Below are 25,689 nucleotides of genomic sequence, written 5' to 3'. Positions count from 1 at the left end.
CTTTTTTTCCAGCTTCTGAAGGCCATATTTGACTTAGAGGCTAGCTCTTCTATAGGAAGGAAGCTCTCGCAACAGAGCACCCACTGTTGGATCTCCTGCTAACAGGTAGGCACTCTTAGTTGGCTCTCCCTGGCTGTCTGAATTGGACAGGCCAAATCTACCTGGCTATATTGGTGACTTAGATACCCAGGGCCTAGCCATATTGGCCTTTACCCAATGCACTGAACTCAAAAATACACTGGTAACCATGCAGCTTTTGCAGCATTGTTATAATATGGCATGACTGAGGCTACATTCTGGAGCAGCTGAAGTTTTCTGAATGGTCTTTATGAGCAGACCAATGTAGAATGAGTGTAGTAATCTAACTAGCATTGATCCAGAGAATCCCTATCTTGTGGAGCCTTCTGTAATTGTAGCTCAATCGTTTTCTTAACCTTCCTCAAAAAGAGGCGGTGTTGGACATTGGATGATAGTTGTGGGATTTTGTTCCATCTAGACTTGAGCAGTGGGTTGAACAGAGCCTCTTTAAAGGCTTTGGGAACTACCCTTTCCATCAAAAACGCATTAACCTGCCAGGTGGGATATTGTGTCTAATACACAAATTGCAGTGCTTATAGAGAATTCTGTTCACCTCCTTGAGTTCTAAAGGCCCCAAAAGCATCCTAGGTCACATTGCAAGACTTCATTGCTGCCATATCAATAGATCTTGTCCATCTAGTGTTCAATTTGGAGCAAATACAAGTATTTTTGGCCCTTAAATGCTTGGACCTATGATTACAGTTACACTAACTAATTTTTCAGATCTGCCCTTCCCTAACGAGGTCCATGATGTTTTTAAAAAGTGTAACTGGATGACACTCCATTCATGCAATAAAGATAAAAATGTAGTGAGGCTCCATTTTAAGCTCAGAGCCATAGCCAGGCACACTTGCTTCTCATTTTCCACCAGTATTGCACCAGTCATCACTTCATGTACTTAATTTCCTGAAATACGTCAGAGAACCGAAGGCCTATACAGGATCAGTGGCCAGGAAATAGTTGTTCTGAAGCAATTCCAGAGGCTAATATAGTGCTCCCATATTTTTTTTTGGTGCGGGGGGGGGGAACCCCAGAAACTATCTGAAAATCTTTTGGATCTATACTGAACCTGGGGTAAGCCACTTTAATCAGCTCCTCCTCTCCACAGAGATTATTGGCTCCAGCTAATCCCATCTAAGGAAGCAATCTATCTGTGATAAGATACTGATGAAAATCTCCTGCAGAACCAGTTCTATAGTGTAAAAATTACAAAATTGGAAGAGGCCTGTAGTGAAGTGGATTGAACCTGTAAAGGTGACTGAAAGCCTCAAATGTCCTTTCGTATAAACAGTTTGGGTCTTCACCCTAGTGCTATCTTCTATTCTGCCTAGAGCAGACATGTCAAACACAAGGCCCGGGGGCCAGATCCGGCCCGCAAAGTGGTTTCATGTGGCCCACGAAGCCATCCTGGAAACAGTGAGGGAACGGCCTCCACTGCCTTGGCCCTGGCCCAGAGACCCTCCTTCTGCCAGAGACCCTCAGATCTGTCCCACTCCTGCCCAGGCCCCCATAGGCACCCTTGATGCGAACGATGTAGAGCTGGCCATGCCCACCCAGTAGGCCATACACACTCTAGCCACGCCCACCCAGTAGGCTACGCCCACCCTGGCCATAACCTCCCAGCCCCCTGAGGGCAACCGCAGTGCTGATGTGGCCCTCAATGAAATTGAGTTTGACACCCCTGGCCTAGAGGCTTGGTAGTTCCTACTGCCAACGTGCATCTTTCAAGGTGGCACTTGCCCTGGGATGTTCCTTCCAAACTTTTGTGTGACAAAAAAAGGGCTCCCGTATTTTGTAAACTTTCTGGCAAATAAAAAGGCAAATAACTGCCATAGTGTTGCCTGCTGGTTACATAATGCTCAGGTATATGCAAGACGTTTCAGCTCTTTCTTGGGAGACCTACCAGAGATAAACAAAAATCAAAGTTTATTTTAAAAAAAATGATAATAACTGTAGTTTCTTTTTAAACATTAGATATCAAAATGTTAACATTTTGAAAGAGGTAAAGTCAGAGCTTCTCAAATCATTGGACAGCAACACCTTTAAAAGGGAATTACAGTAATGGTACTGCCATATCATAATTTCACCATGTTCCGAGTTTTACTAAACTCAGAGGATTTCTCAAGGCAAAAAAAAAAAAAGGTTCATAACACAACCTGATATATGCATATAAGACTGAATTAGTGAGCTTGGGCAGAGATATAAATAATACTCAATTTAAAACAGACACAGACAGAATAAATAAGCAATTAATACAGCTTCTGCTTAAATGTTTTCTTTTTTGCTTCGGGGTATTCAGAATCCCAAAACAAAGTCCTCTGTTTTCCTCTGGAGCAGACATGTCAAACACAAGGCCCGGGGGCTGGATCCGGCCCGCGAAGTGGTTTCATGTGGCCCGCAAAACCATCCTGGAAACAGTGAGGGAACGTCCCCCACTGCCTTGGCCCTGCCCCAGAGACCCTCCTTCTGCCAGAGACCCTCAGATCTATCCCACTCCTGCCCAGGACCCCATAGGCACCCTTGATGCGAACGATGTAGAGCTGGCCACGCCCACCCAGTAGGCCATACACATTCTAGCCATGCCCACCCAGTAGGCCACGCCCACCCAGGCCATACCCACCCGGCCCCCTGAGGGCAACCACAATGCTGATGTGGCCCTCAATGAAATTGAGTTTGACACCCCTGCTCTGGAGCTTCTGTGGCCTCAGATGATAATTCCAGCTTTTTATCAGAACTCTTGCAACTGCTTTAAAAAAAAAACACCAGGCTTTTTCTTGAGAAGGAGAAGAAGAGGCTGGGGCACATGCTTTTTTTCTTTATGTGACAGAAGTCACGGCTTTGGTACTGATTCTGCCTGAGATGAAAGTATGAGTATTCCCAGTCTGGGAAGTCAGCTGTCATTCTTATAAATCCAGACAATAAGGTGATTCGGAATATGTAATCTAACCTTCATTCAGTGTGGGAAATGAAAGCATGCCCTGCTTTGACACATTTAGAGAAAAGATGTGTCTCCTTCTCTTCCCCCCCCCCAACCATTGAAATGCTCTTACTGTTAGGAATTCTCTTTTCCTGTAACATTCAACCAAAACTGCCTTCTCACAGCTTAAATTTATAATTGCAGGTAACAGAGAACAGGTCTGGACAGTGGCGTAGCGTGGGTTGTCAGCACCCGGGGCAAGGCAAGTAATTTGCGCCCCTTAACCCGTGGATTTTAGCACCGCACAGCACGACTGGCACCCCCCCTCCACAGTGGGTGGCGACCCGGCGGCTCGGATCGGATTTGCACAGCCAGCACTGCAGTGAGAGAGAGTGAGTGAGCCAGGCAGGGGCAGAGAGCTGCGAGTGCGAGCGCCCCCCCAGATGTTGCGCCCGGTGCGGCTGCCCGCCCCTGCCCCCCCCTCTACGCCACTGGGTCTGGACTTCCTTTGGTGAAACTTTCTTTTAGTTGTTCAAACAGTGCTATTATGCCCATTTCAAGCCTGAACTGGCTTGGTTCCTTCCTTCACTCTCTCTTCCTAGGAATTCTCTTTAATTTCTAGATCCCTGATCCACCTTCCTTCCTCAGCATCCCATTCAAAGTAGAGGTAAAGATCTTAAAAATATATCTTGGATGAAAGCTCCTCAGAAATCAACAAACATTACTTCCGAATGTGGAATTAGACCACCAGGTTGCTAGTTATCTAAAAGAACTAAACTACTATCTGACCATTCAAAAACAACCTGGCCTGTGCAGTCTTTCACATATACATACATGCAACATATATTACATATGTACATACAGTATATTTCAGATTTCTTTTAAAAAAAACACACACCCTCAAAACAGTTTTGGATCCCCACTTAAAATATCTAGATTATGGGTTTATGTCTTTATATCTTTAAACACGATCATTTTGTTCTAAAACGTTGCAGTTTTGAAGCTATATAACCTCTATTCTTCAGCAAGGCGGAAATGTGGCATGATTTTGAAATTTCACTGGAAAAAAGAAACAGCTCTTCCCCACAAATATTGTCTATTTTCAAGTACCCACAAAGGAAATTTTGTGCAATTGCCCACCAAACTATTTTAGCCCCTTTCCCCCCTCCGCCCCAAGAAATATACAATATAGCCATATGCTTCCATGCTGTCCTGCACTGTACAGTCAAAACACAGTTTCTCGGTATGCTGGTGAAATTTTATTTTAGGTCTCCCATCCAGACATTGCTGCTATGCTAACATAAACAGGAATGATATTTTTCCTTCTGTTGCCTTTATTCATGGAGAGTGAGGCCACAGGAGTTGGGAAAGCAGTCAGCGTTTACTTTTCCTCCTTGAAAGCTGTGCTTCCTTCACAAAGTCACTGCACTCACAGACCTCCGATGGCTTCGCTGAGCAGAACTTTCAGAGTTCTGGGGGATTTGGCTAGTAAATGGCTCCACAGCTGAAAGTGGTCCAGTCTCTTCTTGGATGCATCTTTTGTCATTGTCCTTGGCTTCCTCATTCAAAGTCCTTTCTCCAAGCATTTCGTTCTGTGGAGGCCCGAGCCCCTGAAGAACACTGGTCTCAGGAAGCCCAAGTCCTGCGTGATCACAGATATTTTCATTGAGTTGACTAGGAACATTACTGTGGATTGCTGGGCCTTCTTTTATCAGCTTCCATTTCTGTATTTCCCAGTCCTGTTGTTCTTTTGGCAACTTTTCCAGTTGTTGTGCTTTCAGGATGCAAGATATTTTGAAAGTCCCTTGTAGAGCCAATATAAGATATCTTGGGAAAGCAAAGAAAAACACTAGTTATTTTTCCAAGATTTGCTCTCCTTCATTTTGTAGATGCTAGATGAAGTATAATGTGAATGATTACATTTCATATAATCATATACTCATATAGGAATTCCACTTTCTATGGAGAACAGTTCTAAAATACTACACATACAGTATAGATTCCAAATGCACTGGAGGTGACTTTTGCAAAGTACACACCAAGATACGGAAAGGGAACAAAAACTAGAATGAGGAAACTCATAATTTTATGAAAGTTGGTGTCACAAAATATGTGTCACAAAGGTAGTTTCCATCTACCTGGCAAGGTGGTGCCATGGCTAAAGATGCATAGGTAACCTGGTACTATCCAAACAAATAAGCCATAACTCACATCAGTTCAGATATAGCAAGATAATTTGGAAATACAGTCCAGAACATATGCAAGGGTGTCAAACTGCTGGCTCGCGGGTTGGATGAGTCATCCGGAAGCCACGCCCACCCCATTGCTGGCAATGGCAAAACCATCCTGATACGTCTTGTGACGTCATGTGACATCGTGAATTTGACATGTCTGATATAGAGTATATCAGTTTGCCTGGGCTAGGGTTTTGTTTGGTGATTATGGACAGTTACAAACTGCCATTCAACCATGTTAAGGCCAGCTGCTATGTTTCAGGAAAAAAGTGGCTTGGTAATGCCAGTCTGTGGGTCATAGCCCATGATAAGTGTATTTCTCTATAGCTCTTTGATATAAACAGAAATCATGGTTTTCCTTTCCAGCAATCTTAGTGTGTTCAAGATTGCAGGGAAGAGTATTTAAACTGTCAAAGCTTCTACCAAGTCCTCCATCACTCTTCTGTCCTTTCTGCCCTTAGTCAGCCCATCCTCACTTCTTTTTGTGGCTCAGCTCAAGGGATCTGTGACTTCTGAGGATATTTTTTTATCCTCATATCTCCCTGCAAGACAGCAAAGCAAATGCAACTGATTCCAAAGACACAGATGTGCAGAAGGTTCTTCCTGGTCCTGGCATGAAGAAGCTGCAGAAGAAGCAGTAATGGCAACATACACTCTATGTAACATTAGTGTTAACAGTTGGAAAGTGACAAATGTAGGGACTCATGGGAAATGTTGCTGCAAATGCAGTGACAGAATAGCGGTAAATCAGCAGCAATAGCAAGATGAGAAATTGTTAGTTGCCCCAAATGTCTTGGAGAGTCATATCTATGTGAGGCCTATTCTGTTGTTTGAAATATGGCAGCTCATAAACTACATTTTGAAGTTGGCTTGTTTCAGACACCATAATAGTATTACCCAGCACTTTTTTTTGTAAAAAAAAAAGAGTGCTGGAACTCACACACGCCATACAACCCGCCTTGTCTACCCTGTTGTTGTTAGTTGCGAAGTCGTGTCCGACCCATCGCGACCCTATGGACAACGTTCCTCCAGGCTTTCCTGTCCTCTACCATCTTCTGGAGTCCATTTAAGCTCACGCCTACTGCTTCAGTAACTCCATCCAGCCACCTCATTCTCTGTCGTCCCCTTCTTCTATTACCCTCAATCTTTCCCAGCATTAGGCTCTTCTCCAGTGAGTCCTTCCTCCTCATTAGGTGGCCAAAGTATTTGAGTTTTAGCTTCAGGATCTGGCCTTCTAAAGAGCAGTCAGGGTTGATCTCCTCTAGGACTGACCAGTTTGATCACATTGCAACTGGGAACACCATAGCCTTGACTATACGCACTTTTGTTGACAGGGTGATGTCTCTGCTTTTTAGTGTGCTGTCTAGATTTGCCATGGCTTTCCTCCCGAGGAGCAAGCGTCTTTTAACACCCAAGGTGTCTACCCTACAAGGTTCCATCTAAAAAAAGTGCCGGAACTCCGTTCTGGGCATTCTATGACAAAAAAGCCCTGGTATTACCCATACTTTTGTCTGAATTTGGATATCAGTGAAGGTATGTTATGAAAAGAAGAGGAAACTTCTGCTCTTCTTACAGTTATGCCAGGAAAGGAGAAGAAAAAAAAAGCGAACAACTCTGAAGTTTATCCAGGCTTGCTCATGTTAATACTAAAAACCAACATTTATAAATACATATTATTTGGATGCATTTGTTCAAGTTTCCTTCCGTTATTGCAGCTACTCCCATGACACCTCATTCTGAATATCAGTTTTACAATAAGCAAAAAACTTCTCATTTTACAGAAAATTCATAGGAATGTAATGTTAGGGAAACTAGCTAAAATGCTCTGCCCTCAAATCAATGTGTTTTGTAGTAAGAGATTAAAGTGGAACTCATGAAGAGTAAGACTTCCAGAGGGAATTCTTTTCATAACCCTTAGACCTTGGGTGTTAAGAAGAGAAGCAGATAGTCAATCTTTGTGCTATTTCTAAGGATCATATGACAGCTGGAGAAGTCTGAGCTGTGACACTAGCGTTAACATGGAAACATATTTCTTTCCTTTGAAGTACTCAAGAGTTGCCTCTCAAAAAAGAAAAAAAAGAACACAACAAAGCTTTTATATTCTAGCAAAACATGTCAACTCAATTTCCCCAAACTGTACAGAGAAAGTTGTACTGCATTAAAGGATGTGGCTGTCAAGGATTTTAAGCTTCCCTTCCATAAAATGACTGCTATACCAAGGAACTGGCTCTTGCCTGGCAGATCTTTGTGGGAATGGGGAAAAAAACAGACTAGTAAGGATTGTTCTCTGGAAATTAGATTTAAAGAATCCATCTGGGTCTTTTTGCATGGTACTAGTTGCCTTATTTGCAACATCCGATTAAGACCTTTCTTAATTAATACCATACTGCTGAGATAAGGCTTTCTGTTTCTTGGAACAACATTTAATCAAACTTTGTAATCCCTATTTACTGAGTGGGACCTTATACAAGAACAAGTAAGAAAAAAAAGGTCAAACCTTGGGAGAAGTGCTATGACTGGTGTAATAATGATTGTGAAATAAAAGTTTGGCTCTGAAAATTCCATCTCCATAATCCAGTAGGGATTTGTGGGATGGTTGCAAAGGACACAGGTTGCATTGTAGATGGATGAGAAGATGAAGTACAGCAAAATGCTCCCAATTATTGCAATCCCATGGAACAGGGTCTGTGAACAGAAGAAAAGAAAAGCAATTAGAGAAATAAAACTTTTAGTTACGATTCCTGTCTAGGAATGTATTGGTGCAGAACATCAGGAGAATATAAAGGGCAAATGCCATAGTAACAATCTTATTCTGAGGCAGTGCAATTTCTATGCAACAAAGGCATCTGAATGTAAAATTGCAGCAATGATGAATCTGCATTGAGGAATGTAAAGTTTTGGAATTAACTCTGATGGTTTTTGTAAGGTCTTTCTAAGACAAGTGCAGGTCTGGTGGGAAAGAGCAGTATCTTTTCTGTGGCATTTGAGAAGTCGTGCTTTTTTGTTGGCTTTGTGCGAATGAATACTGTTTTCCAAGCCATGGTGTCCATTTATTGCATTTTGGTATGTCTGTACCTTTCAGTCAGTGTTACCTGGGTTTTCTCTGCAGTTTACTTGAAAAGAGTTTTCAGAAGTGGCCTTACTAAGGCTGACAGGCTCAAGATCACTCAGCTGACGGTGTGCCTAAGCTGGGACTTTCTTTTATTTTCAGCAAAAATATTATCTGCAGTCTTCTCTAACTGCAATGAGCAATAATATTTGTAACTGTAAAATTTTACTGAAATACATAAATATTTCTGATAGAAATGAGGGGAATGATACTTTTATGCAGACAAATATTGAAAAAGTGTGAAGGTATATATGTCTGCTCAAAAGCATGAACAATTAATTCAAATAGTATAAACTGAGTAGCTGTTATTGCCTAGTATTAATTTGGAACATAGTACATAGACCATATAATAACAGAGTTGGAAGGGAAACAACCCGCTGCTCAACCCCCTATACCATTTCAGACAAATGGTTGTCCAATCTCTTTTTGAAAAACTCCAGTGATGGAGTACGCACAACTTCTGAAGGCAAGCTGTTCCACTGGTTGATTGCTCTCACCATTAGGAAACTTCTTAGTTCTAGGTTGCTTCTCTTCTTGGTTAGTTTCCATCTGTTGTTTCTTGTCTTGCCTTTTGGTGCTTTGGAAAATAGTTTGACCCTCTCATCTTTGTAGGAGCCCTTCAAATATTAGAATACTGCTATCATGTCTCCCCTAGTACTTCTTTTCATTAGACTAGACATACCCAATTCCTCTAACTGTTCTTTGTGTGTTTAGTCTTCAGCCCCCTAATTGTCTTTGTTGCTCTTCTTTGCACTCTTTCCAGAGTCTCAACATCTTTTTTATATTGCGATGAACAGAACCAGATGCAGTATTCCAAGTGTGGCCTTACCAAGGATTTTTAAAGTAGTACTAGAACTTCACGTGATCTTGATTTGAGCCCTCTATTAATGCAGCCTAGGATTGCATTGGCTTTTTTTGGCAGCTGCTGTACACTGTTGGCTCCTATTTAAATGATTGTCCACTAGGACTCCAAGATCCTTCTCACAGTTACTACTATTTCTGAATCTGTGTATTATACTGTCTGCAAATGTTGGCATTTCAGTACTTTTTCATCATTCAATAATTCTTTGAAATCCAAGGTGGGAGGGACTCAGAGCCAGACACCCAAATATAGTGTCACAAAAGTACATGACTATCACCTTTACAGCCAGGACATTGTTTCCATTCAACAAGCCAGCCAGCCAGCCAGCCAGCAAGCTGGGTTAGTTATTGAAACTACATACATACCCACATTTGAATTTCTAAAGCTTGGTGAAAAATAATAGTAAGAAGGGCACCAGTGTTGACTACCGTTCCAAAAGCAAAAACATCAGTATCAGAATCCTGGTATACCTGAAAAATTAGATAAAATAATACTAATATATCAAAATATGAAACAGAAGCACTGAGTTTTATGACTCAGCCTTCTCAAGTCTGATATGCTTCAAATCTGAGCTTGAGAGCAACAGGCTGGGAAAGGCTGGTTTAGAAAAAGTTGAATACTTTGTAATTTGAACACTTACTAGATAAGGGATGAAGAAGCAAACTAGACTCTGGTAGAAGGCATCCAAGATAGCAAGGCAAAACGTTAGAGGTTTGTAAATCTGTAGCAAATAGGACACAGAAGGAACAGAGAATTTCAGAACATATATATTTTCTTGATATATCACTTATAACTTGATGGCCATGGGGGAAGCCACCAATCAGTGGTAAATAACAGGATTTGCATCAGTTTCATTCTCTGTCATTGCCTTCAAAATAAAAAACAGAGAAGATGTAGTATGCCTAAAAACCCAATTTTTTAAAAAAATATTTTTATTTAAATTGATAAACCTATTTATTCTTAAATCTTTATCCAAACAGAACAGCACTGGAAGGTTAAATGGAAGAAGAAGTTATGGAGCTTGGGTTATTGATGGACTATCATAAGAGGTCCAAACAAGCCTTTGTGGGCAAAAATATCTATTCCCAACGTAATTATTTTTTGGGTTAAATTGATGCATGACTTTTCCACCAAGCTCAAGGGGCTTCCATGGAAATCTCCCTGACTTTTATCTCCACATTAGGCACCTTGTAATGCAGGATGGGCCGATATGGTAAGATGGGCCCAGAATTACTTAATGAGTTTCCATAGCTAATGAATGACTTCAAACTGGGTCTCTCTGGGTCTAGTCTGGACCTGCTGTAACACTTTAAACATCACAACATGTTACAGTTTTGGTTACTATGATAGGTGTAACTTTTTCAAGGTAGAGATTAGCCATAGCTGTCCCAGCATTGGAATATTGTAATGTATTTTATCTGGAGACTGGACTTTTGTAATATATTTCTGCTCTAGAGGGTGTTTCATAAACCACACTTAGACTAGAATGAGGAACTAGGTTACTAGGGACTTATTGATTAATTTTAGTATTATAGAGTCTGCATTGTCTGCTGTGTAGTTACCAAGCTACTTTCCAGATTTCATTTTGATTGACAAGCACAAAGCCAAGTTATATGAACAATCATTATGCACAGATCTTTACCTGGTTTTTAGAGTCAGAAAAGAATGTTCTCATAGTGTAGTTTGCTGAGGTTCTTCTTAAAGGATTGTGGCTTTTTTTTTTAGTGTGGGATAATCTTCTCTGTGAATGTCTTGGTTTGGAGGGTTGTTTTTTTTGCTATCAGTTAAAATACACAGATGTTCCCACCTGTCTCCTGAATATCCCTATCTTAGTCTACCCTAACAATTGTTAAACTAGCACCTTAACTTGTTAACACATTTTATTGCACTTATTGTATCAACTTATATCTGTGGCTTATATCTGAGAATCAATGTGTTTAAAAATGTATGAGTTGCATTTATTCTCTTAGTGCAAGATCAGACTTTGCACAATAGCTTGGATCGATGAAAAATGGTAGAAGAAAGCACTGAACACTCTATAAAAATTGCTTTCTTTAACCTATTTTTTCACCCTTTCATGGAAAAAAATGTTTTAAAAAGGTGCTTTTTAACCAATGGAATACAGTTGTTTAATGAGGGAATTACTGAGCTGAAAACTGACCACATTCAAGAAATCACGGCTTAATGCAGTGTATGAACCGAATCAACATCTACTTTAGAAAGGATATTTATCTTGCTATGCCGTGAAAGCTGTTATTTTATGGGATATTCTTGAAAAAGTGTTACCTCTGAGTTTTGCCCACTTTTGTAAAGTGCAGGAAGATTCAACAGGGTTTCTGCAGAAATGTCTTTATCCAGAACTCCAGAAATTAATGGTGGCACAGATGTAAAAAACAAGTTGAAAAATACCGTTTGCCAGTAGTCTATCATAGAAGCCCCAGAGAAAGCACAGAAGAACTGGTACCAGAAGAGAAGGTTGACATAGGTCTGGTGAGAAAATATGAAAAAAAATAAATGTTTTAAATATCTGTAGAAACATCATCCAGCCTTTGCTATCCAAGGGTGTTTGGTTAGTCATAACACCTAGCCTCTGCAGAGCATGATAAACTCTTAGAATCTGATCAAGGACTCACAGCATTAGTCCAAATAAACTCAATACGCTATTTAATTTTAATTAGGCTTTTGATTAAGTTGAGAGACTGGCTAAAGTTACATTACAAGCATTTGCAACTGAACTCTGTTTCTTTCTGTTTTAAAGTGCTCGGGGTGAGAAAATTAAACAAGCTTTTGGGACAAAGAGAGAAGCACATTTATCTTTTTCTCTACCTGCTATTTACCCATGCTAATTTGCTTTTTGTTTGTGTTTCCTTTCTCAAGTTTTTAAATGTACCTGACTTAATTTTTGGAACCCATGATGTGATATGATTAGGAAAACAGCAGATGGACAAAAGGATTGAGAACTGTTTTCTCTTGATTACTTCCCTATTTTTAAACTATTTCTTTTAATACTGCTTTTCATCTAAAAATAAATTTGACTGTCAAATTAAAGCAAGCCAAGGACCCATGGCAGCACAGTAGTTAGAATGCAGTATTATAGGCTAACTCTGCCCACTGCTGGCAGTTCGATCCTCACTGGTTCAAGGTTGATTCAGCCTTCCATCTTTCCAAGATTGGTAAAATGAGAACTAAGATTGTTAGGGGCAATATGCTGACATTTCTAAAATCGCTCAGAGAGAGCAGTATATAAGTCTAAGTGCTATTGCTAAGAGTAGTAAGAGAACCACTGAAATCGTCAGAACCTAATTATGACTACAATATGTCTACTTGTTTTTAGTAAATCTACTTTAAACATGAATAAGGCTAGATTCAGTATATTATTAGGTCTTAGTGACAAACATTTGCATGAAATAAATAGTTAGCCTTAGGTGTATGTTAATGGATTGTAGTCATCTACTTGAGATTCACAGTCAGAGTTTCTTTCATGAATATAAATAGCTTTTGTATTCCTTGCAGCTATGTGATTGTCACTCAGAATCAAACATAAACTTTGTATGCTGTAAAGGTAACATATTCATAAAATGTCACTTCTGTTTATTTATTTTTGTACAAAAAAGTGAAATAGAAAAATTAAATAAGTGGCGGAGAAATCCCTCCTATTGTTTTCTACTATTTTCTAGCTGCTTTCATAGCAACCGATGTTAAGGACCCTGACAGTAATAATGCAGAAAAACAAAATGTAAACAGTATGACATAAGGAAATTCACCAGAAACAAGAAGAGTAGAAAAAGTTCATTTACTACAATCAAATTATGTGAGTTAAATATCTATATAAATGAAGTAGATAAATAGGTACCAGTGAGAGGGTAACGGCGTTTTGTGTGCCATGGTCTATAGTCGTGATGGCCAAATGACCACTGAAGCATTTTCAGACAATGCTGGATCCCTTGGCTAGGAAACGGAGATGAGCACTGGCTCCCAGAGTCAGACATGACTAGAAGGGGAAGACCCTTATCTTTTTTATTTGTAACAATATAGGTAAGGAAATCCATTATTCTTTGGTAATGGGAATCATACTTTTTTCTAGCATCAAACCTAATATTAACCTCCATCCCCAAGGGTTATTAGTGACAAAATAATTAAATACCATTTTAGAAAATCTCCATGGTTTTTGATGTGATGGAATATTGGGGAATGAAATAATAAAGGGAAAATTAATGACATTTATTAAGATGATGCAACTTAGGCATTTCCCTGAATAGATTTGATTTTCTCTCAGTTCTTATAAAATTGTAGGTTTGGACACCAGTGCCCACAGTGGGAGTCAAAAAAGGCCAAATGATACTTGTAGCAATGCAATCAAAGCACATCCCTTTATATGTGTGTGTGTTTGGGTACACACACACACACACATATAGGGACGCGGTGGCTCAGTGGGTTAGGACGCTGAGCTTGTCGATCAGAAGGTCGGCAGTTTGGCGGGTCGAATCCCGAGTGCCGCGTAACAGAGTGTGCGCCTGTTACTCGTCCCAGCTTCTGCCAACCTAGCAGTTTGAAAGCACGTAAAAATGCAAGTAGAAAAATAGGGACCACTCTGGTGGGAAGGTAACAGCATTCCATGCGCCTTTGGCGTCTAGTCATGCCGGCCACATGACCACGGAGATGTCCTCGGACAAGCGCTGCCTCTTCAGCTTTGAAACGGAGCACCAGCCCCTAGAGTTGGAAACGACTACCACGCATGTGCAGGGGAACCTTTACCTTTATACATACATACATGCATACATACATACATACATGCATACATATATACACATACATACATACATACATACATACATGCATGCAATTTTGTATATACATTACATTGCAATACACATGCAAAGGAACTCTGGCTTTGATTATACAGCCATGCTCACCATCTTGTGTTTTTTTTAACTCCCCCCGCCCCCTTTGGAGGTGCTAGTTGGTCCAGATCCCAAGAGGTGCATGTTAATTGCATGATTAAAATGTCTACTCTGAGAACATAGATGCCCAATTGAATTTCTTACAATGTAGCTAAAGCTGGCTAGTGTGGTCATCTATTGGTAGCATAGATTTCCCATCAAATTAAGTGGTTGTCAGCCTGTAGAGTTCAAGTCAGGACCAACTTCTACTTGCCATGATTACAATCAGCCATTTTATGTGCAGCAATGGAGCCACAATTCTGTTATGGATTGCCAATATAGATTTTAAATAGGAAATTAGAGAATGAAACTTATTTTATAGAAACTAAGTGAAAATTAATCCATTTATGAATCAATCCATTTAACCAAAAGATTTTTCACTCTTGAATATTTCAAGAATGACTTTATGGAATATTTCCTTATTATATTTTTGGAACTTGTAAGCTGCTGGTGCAGGGCTCCAGTCAAGTAATCTATAAACAACAATTGTCCCAATTGTTACAAGCAATAGCGGATGGCATGCAAGATGAAATAAGCAGTTAGGACACCTACCACATTTTTATAGAAAAAGTATAGCACCATCTTTCCCAAGCGAGAATAGCACCAGTGTCCATGGACTAGAAGTAACTTCTTGAGGTGCTTAAACTGGGATACTGAAAAATCACTGGCCATGACAGCCTGAAATGAAGAACATATATAAAATGACACAATTTATATTTTCAAGTTTTACTGATCCAATATAAATCAGGACTGCAGGCAAAAGTCAATAATAGAAAGCAAGAATGGGAAATATAATGTGTCTCTGGGTTAATGTTAAATTCTTCAGTGGCAGCATTTCCAAACTTTTGCTCTTTAGATGTGTTTGGTTATCATTTCTGGAATTCCCAGAGAAGAATCACCAAAGCTAACTGGGAATTCTGAAGTTACACACTAGTGTAATTGGAAGATAAGTTACAAGATGAATATGCTAGAGTTTCATTATGACTGCAGCTCTGTCCATTTCCAAGCCCAGTGCGACAATTTAATTCATAAGAAAGTGATCTTATGACAGTTAGACTTAGATAACCGGTTTTGGATAGCTGAAGGCGTCACATCACTCTAAAATAATGAGGAAAAGAGGGTGGGAATATATTATACATGTGGATGGAACTAGAATTCCCCCACTCTCCTTAATTTTTGGGTGAAAGTCTGGGATCCTTGTTTTTTTTTAAGCCAGCCCGTCTATTTTAATACACTATTGTTTGTGCATGTTTCTCTTCTCCAAATGGCATCCGGCAACAGAAGAGAGTGACAAATAAGCACTTGGAAAACCCCTTGTAGCTCTGGAGCCACAAATTGCCCATCTGAATCTGAAATAACAAGAACAGCCTTGGATGAAACAACCCAAAGTACTGAGTACTTCTTGAGGAAAAAATTCTCAAGTACTGCTTGTAATCCAGTACAATTCCACATTAAGTGTAGTCCTGTGCAGAGAATATGGAATTAGTGGTAGGGGCTGGACAACCCATTTACTGGATTACAGCGTAGTTCTGATTCAGGCTCAGTCCATAAATGTCAACCAACAAGAAAAGTAATTGTCAGCTTATTTTTATTTGGATGCTTCCAGTGATGTTTCTATCAAACAATTAACCCCCTTAGGAAGGATGGGGGAAGGGATAGAGAGAGAGTTTCCAGATGATGCTTCTTATTGTTAATCAACCTTCTTTATTTTTTTCCTGCTGCACAATGTCTTTGTTCAGAAACATTATAGCCTTGGACATTTCTGTGGGAGTAGTTCATATGCCTAAATGAATAATCAAGGTAAGCATATCAATAATTTGATTCATTATAAATGCAAATCATTTCACCCTGAGGTCTCAAGGATATTGCTTACCGTGTTATAACAGAGAGCAGATGATACTTATGTTCACTTTTTATACAGAATACAGTTGCTTAAAATTCTGTATATGTATCTTAGCAATTGTTGCCAAGGGCAAGAGGGTATCCCTCAATTATTATGCATACCTGCATACCTTCTTGTCCAGAAATGCCAATTCCAACATCAGCTGCCTGGAGCATACCTACATCATTTGCACCATCACCTAGAAAAGAGTGAAACATATATTTCTCTCAGACTGAAAAGTAGGCAGATGGTATGTAAGGCAATGGAAATATTTGTTGAGTACATCTCTCATTCTGCAATATATGGTTTATGTCAGAGGCCAGCTTTGTGTTATTAGATATAGAAGGAAAGAATACTTCTTTTTTGTTTACCTTGAATTTTGCCATTGCTTGAGTAGTATGAAAAAGAGAAATAAACTTCTTCCCATTCACCTTGTTCCAAGTCACTGCTGACTTTATTATAAATCTTTGAGAGTGAAAACAATTTCATTACCAATTCTTTTATACGATTGCTCAGCAATGTTTTCTTTTTCTCAGCAGAAACATGCTATTTTTTGGTGATATGTTATGTTTCACTTACATATCAAACACAATATTAGACCCCATTCTTACACTTGAACTTAGTTCAAAACCTGGGAAACAGTTGATCCAGATTCACATTTTCAGACTTAAGATAAGATAATAGTTAGCTTGTTGATAGATGGATGGTTAGATGCATGGATGGATGACAGCTCATTTGATGCAGTGGTTAAATTACTAGACTAGAAACAAGCTGTGAATTGCTGACCTTCCTTCGGTACAAAGCCAGATGGGTGATCTTGGGTCTCAGCCCTAGGATGTGTGTATAGGTTCTTGGGGGAAATGTGCAAAGAACGCTGGGTGTGTGTGCCAAGAATGTACATTCTCAGCAGGGTCATTCAAGGCAGAAAGGGTATCCTAGAGCAGGGGTCCCCAACCCCCGCTCCATGGACCACTACTGGGCTGTGGCATACCATCAACCAGTCTATACAAACAATCAAAGCCCCATCCGTGGGATGCAGGCAGCACACAAAACCACATGCCCTCTGGTCCACAGAAAAACCTCTCTCCATGTAACCAGTCCCTGGTGCCCAAAAGGTTGGGGACCTCTGTCCTAGAGCAACCAGATCCCTATACTGAGCAGCAGCAATGTAGGAAGATTGATCACTTTAGTAACAATGACAAAGATAAAAGCATCATGTTATACAGTATGGGAGAAGGCGATGGTAAACTATTCCTATATTTTACCAAGAAAACTAGATAAATAGGCAATATGAAATGATGGGCAAGGTTGGAGACAGAGTGTTTGGGAGAAAATGTATCTATGTAGTTGGTAAGCACTGACAGGGACTTGATGGCATATGATGCTCACCTACAGCAAGGGTCAACACTTTCAGCTGATTCCGTACAAGTTTGACCACCATGCTTTTCTGCAAGGGAGTGCATCGGCAGCACAAAACTGAGTGGCTATATTTTGTAAGCTGAAGAAACTTATGCTCGAGTTGTCCTTGGAAAATAGTATTCAGAGCATTCCCATCAACTACTAGTCCAATCACTGGATTTGGAAGTCCTGTGGTTGACCAAGAAAATGGCATCTTAAAGCCAAAAATACTCCATATTTTTATAGGAATTACTCGACTCTTCTGCACCTCTTCCAACATGATATCTAGCAGTGATTCACAAGTTTCCTATGGAAAAAATAGTGAATAAGTTGTAAAGCTGCATGGCACTACAAACAAGAATTCTTCTGTTACAAAACAGTATATGCTAAGCTTTTAATTACTTACAATCTTTCATTCCATTAGATTACCAATTGAAGCACATGAGTGCTGACTTAAAGAAGTTATTTAACAAGTTACTTAGTCAAATATGTAGTAACAATTCAAAATTGGAGAATGTGGTGTATTATCCAAGCTAATTCTAATGTATAATTAATTTATACTTTGCTAATTCTTAGCTTGTATATTTACGTTTTTCAATATAACTCTTGAATTTTGATTACAATTTACATCACCCATATGTGTGACCATGGATTGGTATGTTTGGGATTATAAATGAAGATATCTAGAGGGCACAAGGTTAGAAAATGATGCTATGTAATATTTGCTATCATTAGTGTACATTCAGAAGAAATTGCAGTGTTCGCTGCTGATGCATTGAGATAAATACTACTGCATATATAGTACATGCCTAAATGTACTATTTAATTGCCTTTATCATTACATCACTGGTAACTGAAATATTATCTGGCAAGTAGGTTTACCACCTGTTTGTTATTTCAGAGAAGGATTACTTATTTAGCACTAAAGTTTAGTATTTCTAAATAAGAATCAATTTTCTTAAATAAGGAACAAATGGTAAGCCTATGATTAAGCATCAAGCAAGACTTCAACAGCATGTGGAGACAGGTTCTGTTGCAAACTGCCTAAGGCACATGACGACATTAAAATCTTAAAGTTTGTGGCTAGCATCCACAAGACTCCCTTGGTTCTGAAGGCGGGGATACAGTGCTGCTTCCAAAGGCATGCATGGAATCCAGAGATACATCAGCATTGACTCATACAATGAGAATTCTCCTCACCTCTCCTCATCACTTCCCACACCTTCAAAATCTACTATGAAGCTAGAACAGATTTTTGATACATATGGGAGGAGGACTTTCTGGGGAGAACAAATAGTTCTTTTACCCATGGGAATACATCGTTGGATTCAGTTCTTTTTTTCCTCCAAAATTCAACCTTTTTTCTGAAAAACTTTTGCATGAGAACATATTTAGCTATCATGGCATATTCTCCCTGCTGGCCATTACAACCTACCTTATTTTCTGTATTAATGGTAAAGACAGTGTCTCTTTGGTCTAGAAGTTTGCAAGAATAGGCAATGTTGATAGCTGTTTCCTGCTTATCTCCAGTTAATACCCATGTTTGGATTCCAGCTTCTTTGAAGGCAGAAATGGTATCAGGCACTCCTTCTTGCAACCGGTCTTCAATCCCTGTTGCTCCTTACAAAAAGGAAATCATCAGTCTTATTGATTGCTGCCACAGGGAAGGCACATCTCTGGGGTCTAGATAAATGGCATTATTTAATCGATGGAAACTGGAGTATCCCTACCCTGCCAGGCAGATATGAGGGGAGATAGGTGGTCTCTCAAGTAACCAGGCTCTATGTCATTAATTAGGAATAATTTTAGGAAACAATTGCTATGTGATAAAGCAACCCATATGCCAAGTTTAACTTTTGTTACATTTCATAATAATTGCTTTGCAGAACAGTTGTGATCAAGAGATTCTTCTCTAGGACTTTAGAACATAAATCATCTTTTTTAACTCCTACAATTGGCTTATGCAAAATGTTTTGTATGCCAAGAGTCTGTTCTGTATGCACTATGGGGTTAGGATGCATTCATTATATACATATCACTTGCACCACTGCTGGAGCAATGAGGCATAGGATTGCACAAGAATGTTTGTTTTAGCCTTTCATTATCTTCTGGATGATGAGCTATATCCTTAAAAAGGTCAAAACTTACACAAGAATAAAAGAGAAATTAATGGAAAACTGACCTGTTTAACTGAAAACCATTTACTAAACAGGTTATCTATTGTTTCCACACAAAAAATAGAAAATTATATTCCCTAGCTTGAGATGTTCCACAATTAAAATAACTTGACTAAATAAACATTGAAAATAATTACTGAGAGAGTAATAACATCTTTTCTACTGGGATCAATATAATGTTATTGGAAATTTTAAGTATTATATATTGAATGCAAACTATTGCATAAAACCTGGATAACTAAGCTGTGACTGACAGCTAAGGTTTATAGAATTCCTGAATTGGTGCAAAGAGGCCTTCATAGGACAAAGCATAGAATACAATGAAGCAAAATGGTTTATATTAGTGCTCAGAAGATATGAACATACAGTATAAGACATATGTGCTGTAGTGCAGGGGTCCCCAACCCCCAGTCTGTGGACCAGAACTGGGCTGTGGCATGCCAGCAACCAGGCCGCAAAAACAAGCAAAGCCCCATACGCGAGATGCAGGTAGCACACAAAACCATGGACTCTCCGGTCCACAGAAAAATCTCCACTGAACTGGTCCCTGCTGCCCAAAAGGTTGGGGATCTCTGCTGTAATCTACACCTGAATGATGTCCTTTTATGCTTTGGATTTCTGAGGTGCAATTGGCAGATAGATTGGCTACCCTTGACACAGAACAAGATAACATTAATTTTAAACCTGTATTGAGATACTGATTTACATTCCCATAGATAGGATGATAAAGTGATTGCAAAGTCTATTTCATGTGTGATCCAACTATATGCATATTAATATTGGCAATTTTACATTGCATATGCATAGCATGGATATGTGCACATATGGTGAAGCAAGACTTGGAAATACTGGAGAGAAACTAGACCTTAGGCTCCCCACTCTGGTAAGTTAATTTATATTAATTTCTATGGAATCCTTTAAAATGTGTTTTTTATATATAAAAAAGAGAGTATGAGTTCTAGTCTGACTTTAGGACGAAGCCAGATGCGTGACCTTGGACCAGTCACTTTTTCTCAGTCCTAGGAAGGAGGCAATGGCAATTCTAGTTCAGGCAGTTGAGAGAGAGAGAGAGAGAGAGAGAGAGAGAGAGAGAGAGAGAGAGAGAGAGAGAGAGAGAGAGAGAGAGAGAGAGAGAGAGAGAAAGAGAGAGAATCATAAATCTATGGCAAACTTGCAGTTATGCATATCTGTACAATATCTGTATCTGTTTCTGATACATGTTATTAAATAGTTTGTAAATATATCATAGACAGCAATGGTAATAATCCTTTCTTTACAAATGACATTGGTAAGAATTGTTTTAAATAATGACTCATTTCCAAGTAATTTTAGCGTCAGATATAAGTAATTCATTATTAATCATGAATATCAGGTTAATTAATCTAGAATGAATAAATAGTTCAAGATACCTAATAAGGTGAGTTTACTTTCCAGATGTTGTGCTGCTTCCATTAAAAGTTCATCTCTGTTGTCCATAGCTACTTCTGCCTCATGATGAAAGTTGAGCCATTTTTGAAATTTCTCTTCACTTAAAACCTGTCATGGTGTAAAGTCAACATGTAAGTGAAAATATTAAATGCCTGCCAATTAGGCTGGTGGAGGTCAACATCTCTAATTTGATTCAGTCATTAGAACATTTGCTATTACCAACTGCAATTCTAATACATCATCACTAACTATGATGGGTTATGAATATTAACGTAGTTTTACTTCACAATTACAAATAGAGTCAGGTGTTAATAGTATTTTGACAAATGAGCACAAAGTATGCAGCATTACAAACACACAGCCTGAAGCAATAGATTTGATGAAGTACTGTATTATGCCTAAAATTAAGTTAATTTTCAAGCAAAGATAGTTATGTTTTATTTTACTAAGAATTCTGGGAAGACAGGGAAATTCTAGTGAAGGAAAATAAAGCATTTTCAGTAGAAGAAACTGTAGTTTAAGAAATGAGTTAAAGTTTGCAAATGCCAGTATCTGAGATGACAGAGAAGAATTTTAGGTTTTATTCTGCCCACAGACGCATTTATATGAGATGACATCCAAAGATTTCCAGTGGATAAAATATAGATGAGGTCCTGTACTTTGAATCATGATCAAAGCAAGCCTAAGAACGTGCTGCCTGAAATAAAAACCTGGACGCCCTTGCAAAGTCCATGAACAAAAGACTATTTCAGCACTGATAATGGAATAGCATCCTCCAATGAGTCTGGATGCACGCAAGTTAGGAGATATGGTAAGTGTTCTTCAAAATTATTGTTGCTCACCACTCACATAATATCACCTGAGGTTTCACCCTGTTTAATATTACCTACGGCAACACGGATTACCTACGGATTACCTATGGCAACACCTGCGGCCGGCGTCAACTTCCCTCCGTCCAGTGCGCTCCCACAGAGAGGGCCTCCTCAGGGTGCCGCCGATCAAAGAATGCCGATTGGTGGCCCCCAGGGGGAAAGCGTTCTCTGTGGGCGCCCCGGAGCTATGGAACCGGTTGCCGGTTGAGCTCCGGATAGCCCCCGACCTTCGCTCCTTCCGGCGCAATCTCAAAACATTCTTTTTCGAACAAGCTGGCCTGGTCTGACGGGATGGGGTTGGGTTTTTATAAATAGTTCTAATTTTAATATGTATTAATTATTATGGGCATAATGGTTTAATTGCTTTTTAATTTTTGTATTCTGTTTTTTATTATGTATTGCCCTGTTCACCGCCCTGAGTCCTTCGGGAGAAGGGCGGTATACAAATTAAATTATTAAATTAAATTAAATTAAATAACAAAGTCAGTCCTAAGGTGCAGGAGCTCTGCATTTTGGCATTTATTACACAACAATGAGATTGTATCGACTGAGCAAGAAAATCATAAATTGTACAACTGGAATAATAATAAAAAAGCGTCACATCTTAATTACATTAATGCAAACCAAATGTTATAGTTTCAGAAGACTCTTATTGACAGAGTTTGGTATCACTTTGGCAGATGATGCGCACCAAGAACCAGACAGTGGAAAAGTCTGTTTTGTTTTGCTGGAATGTTGTATGATTTGATACTAGTGATACTAATATTACAGCATTTAATATTAATTATTAAGATGTTCTTCCAGAGACTCTCTCAAGGATAGGATGGGCGTTGGAGACACTGGTATCTCCAGTGGTGACTATCTAGAACAAGGGTGTCAAACTGGCAGCCCATGGGCCAAATGCGTCATGCTGAAGCCGCGCCCACCCCATTGCTGGCAATGGAAAAAAAGTCGTGTCATGTGATGTTGCAAGTTTGACACCCCTGATCTAGAAGATGTTAACAGAAGGTGATAACGGTTTTCCCCAGAATTTCATTTTCTCCACCTCTCTGTTTAAAATGCTCCTAAAATTTCAGAGAGGCTTGTTCATGTTCTTGACATCTGATGCTGCCAAATCCTTATGAGATGTAATTCTGTATGTCTTTTCCACCTAAACCCAAGAAGGCTATTTAATGATTATTACTGTCAATAAAGGATTACATGAGGAAGCAACAAAAAGAAGCTTAATCCAAATAAGTTGGAAATGTTTCTGTCTAAGGCAGATTGGGGATCAGAGATTCCATCCGTGTTGGAAGAAACTGTGATTCCTTTTACTCACAATTTGCACAGCTACAGATAGTGTGCTAACCGCACCTATTCCTGGAGAAGTTAGATGATGATATCTGTCTTCATTATACGATATATGATAATATCCGTTAACACAATCGGGATGAATTAATCTTTGAAAATGATTCAGAAACTTTGATTGGCATAAAATGCTGCAGGCGGGCAATTGACCTTCAGTTTTAGTGGGCACATCTCCCTTACTGCAAGAGTATTATTGATTTCCAAGCTGTTTCTGGCCACAGTTCAAAGTGCTAGTTATCCCCTAGAAAGCTTTCCACAATTTGGGATCAGGCTGTTTGAATGAAAAAAAAAAAAACAACCCTCTCCCATATGTCCTTACTAAGAATTTAAGATCCTCTGGAAAAGTTCTTTTTCTGTTCTGATATTATCAGAGGGAGGAATGCAAGAGATCTCTCTTCTAAAAATTCTGGTGCACCCAGCTTTTTCTTCTTTGACATCTCTCCACTGTCAGACTTGTTTTGTCCGGATAGGGCGACAGATAACACGGAGACGGATCTGGGTATAGACTGTTTATTGAGCTGCACGTGGTAGAACTGACCTCGCTTGGCCCCATGTTGCTTATATGTCCGGCAAGTGCCGGACGCTGGCCAACCACCCAGCTGGAATCTCCCACCTTGCCTCAGGCACCCAACCCAGTGCCCAGGAATTCCTGCCGGCTGAATTAGCCAATCACGAGGCTGTGCAGTTGTGTACAGAACAAGACTAAAATAGTTTTATTAATATAGATGTTTGATTTTCCAGCTGCTCTATGAGCAAAGTGCTGCATGTTTTTCCTTTTGGAAAAACATTTTTTTACATTGTTGTACATTCCACCTTGTGTATACCGTAAAGAGGTAAGATGGATTTGGAATTAAAGGTAGGCCATTTCTGCCAATAAGCTGCTGCATGTCTTCAGGTCATGATGATGGGTTTTCTGCTGTTTCTTTCTCCTATCAGATAAGGGTTCCAAAGTGAAAGTATTTTCCCCCCTAATATTTCAAGCTAACACTCAGTGCTACTGAGAACAATAACTTCCAAATATATTTCCAGTTTTCCTGATCACCCATCAAAGGTAATTCACATTTCGTTTATTCTGGAGCTGTCCAAAAACATTTATGCAGGCTTTGATGCTTCTTCTGAAATAAAGCAGGAAAAGCACTGTAGGTTGTAATTTACACTACCGGTATGATTAATCAGCCTATCCGGAATACTAAATGTTTCAAGAAATCACAGAGAAGCTCTATTTGATTGCAAATGTTTCTGATATCCAAAAGTTAGTAATAATGAGGATAGAAACAGGAAGAACAGATGGATTAGAGTATTGCTCTCCTTCAGCTTCATTTTAAAATGATTCATATGAGGGGGCAGTAAGAGCAGTAGAAAATTAATCCAAGTAACAAAGCATTTTGCCATTGGGGAACTGGCTCAAAGCATCAAAATGAGCCATTTACTGAAGTAGTTATCATTGTTATTGCTATTGCTATTACTATCATTTTTTTTAAAAAAAGAATTACCTTCTTTGCTATGCATAGAGTTCTCAGGCCATCACGTGCATACCAATCTAAATGTTTTTGTGTTTGTGTTCTCACTCTTCTTATCTTTTTTTCCATGGCTGCACTAGCTGTGAAACACAAAGTAAATCTGCTGATTCTCATCACACATTTGTGAAACACTTAAGTACCTTTCTGAAGCATAAAACTAAGACATTTTTCTGAAGGCATTTTTCTCTCTTTCCTGTTAAGATTTAAACATCACCCACACATCTCAATTCTACTTTATACATGCACAGAAGCTATTTGCTCCTTATTAATTACCTCTAACCTGGGCAACTGACAGCTTTAAAGATGCTGCAGAATTTTTAGCATTTTTCATCATTGGGCATTTTAGCTAGGGTTGCTGAAGTAGTAGCTGCAAAGCTGTGCAGGTCATGGGGTTCCTTACCCCTGCCCTAGAATGTGATTACTATTATTAAGAGCTTCATGTTAATTACCAGTTTGTCTATCTTCTTCTATTAGAGAATCACTATGCTCAATTCTTACCATTTTAATACAGTGCTCATAAAAACAAATTAAACTAGGCTTTCTGCAAATCTTAATTAGTCTGTTCAATATCCTTTCTAATTGTATAAATCAACATCCTTGCTCTCATTTTCACCAAGGTTTCTAAATATATTGTTTCTGCTGCAAACAAAATCTGTAAATCTTGAAGATATTGTCCAACAACCCAAGCTTTGCCTTCCTCCTAGGTCATTAGTTCTTTACCTTTGGTAGGGTCTTCCAATACATCCATTATGGCAGAGTCTGCCCCTTTGGTATAGACTATGATTTCTTTGGTGAGGGGATGCCTCACTACCACCGACATCCTCTTCCTGCTGGAATCAAATCCCAATGTGAACAAGAGGTCAAAGGTCAGAAGAGTCCCTTCCGGCAGCCTTACAGTCACTTGTTCAGGAGTTCTGGAGACTAA

The 25,689-nt window shown here is 39.3% G+C and overlaps 1 protein-coding gene across 1 annotated transcript; it reads right to left on the bottom strand.

The window, feature by feature from the left end:
• Positions 1-4,138: 4,138 nt before the first annotated feature.
• Positions 4,139-25,629, bottom strand: LOC310633563 (phospholipid-transporting ATPase VB-like). The gene is made up of 12 exons (XM_083351320.1): positions 25,485-25,629; positions 24,738-24,844; positions 21,007-21,133; positions 18,856-19,040; positions 17,412-17,727; positions 16,145-16,221; positions 14,693-14,818; positions 11,487-11,687; positions 9,841-9,921; positions 9,566-9,670; positions 7,727-7,914; positions 4,139-4,822 (listed from the first exon to the last, which is right to left on the bottom strand). Exons 1-12 carry the CDS (start codon positions 25,582-25,584, stop codon positions 4,408-4,410), a joined length of 2,028 nt encoding a protein of 675 aa, XP_083207446.1. The 5' UTR covers positions 25,585-25,629; the 3' UTR covers positions 4,139-4,407.
• Between the last annotated feature and the right edge of the window lie 60 nt (positions 25,630-25,689).

The sequence above is a fragment of the Vipera ursinii genome (assembly GCF_947247035.1).
Source record: "Vipera ursinii genome assembly, chromosome: 2".
NCBI classification, from domain to species: Eukaryota; Metazoa; Chordata; class Lepidosauria; order Squamata; family Viperidae; genus Vipera; species Vipera ursinii.
The sequence above is the reverse complement of the archived record's forward strand: the minus strand, read 5'-3'. Positions and strand labels throughout refer to the sequence as shown.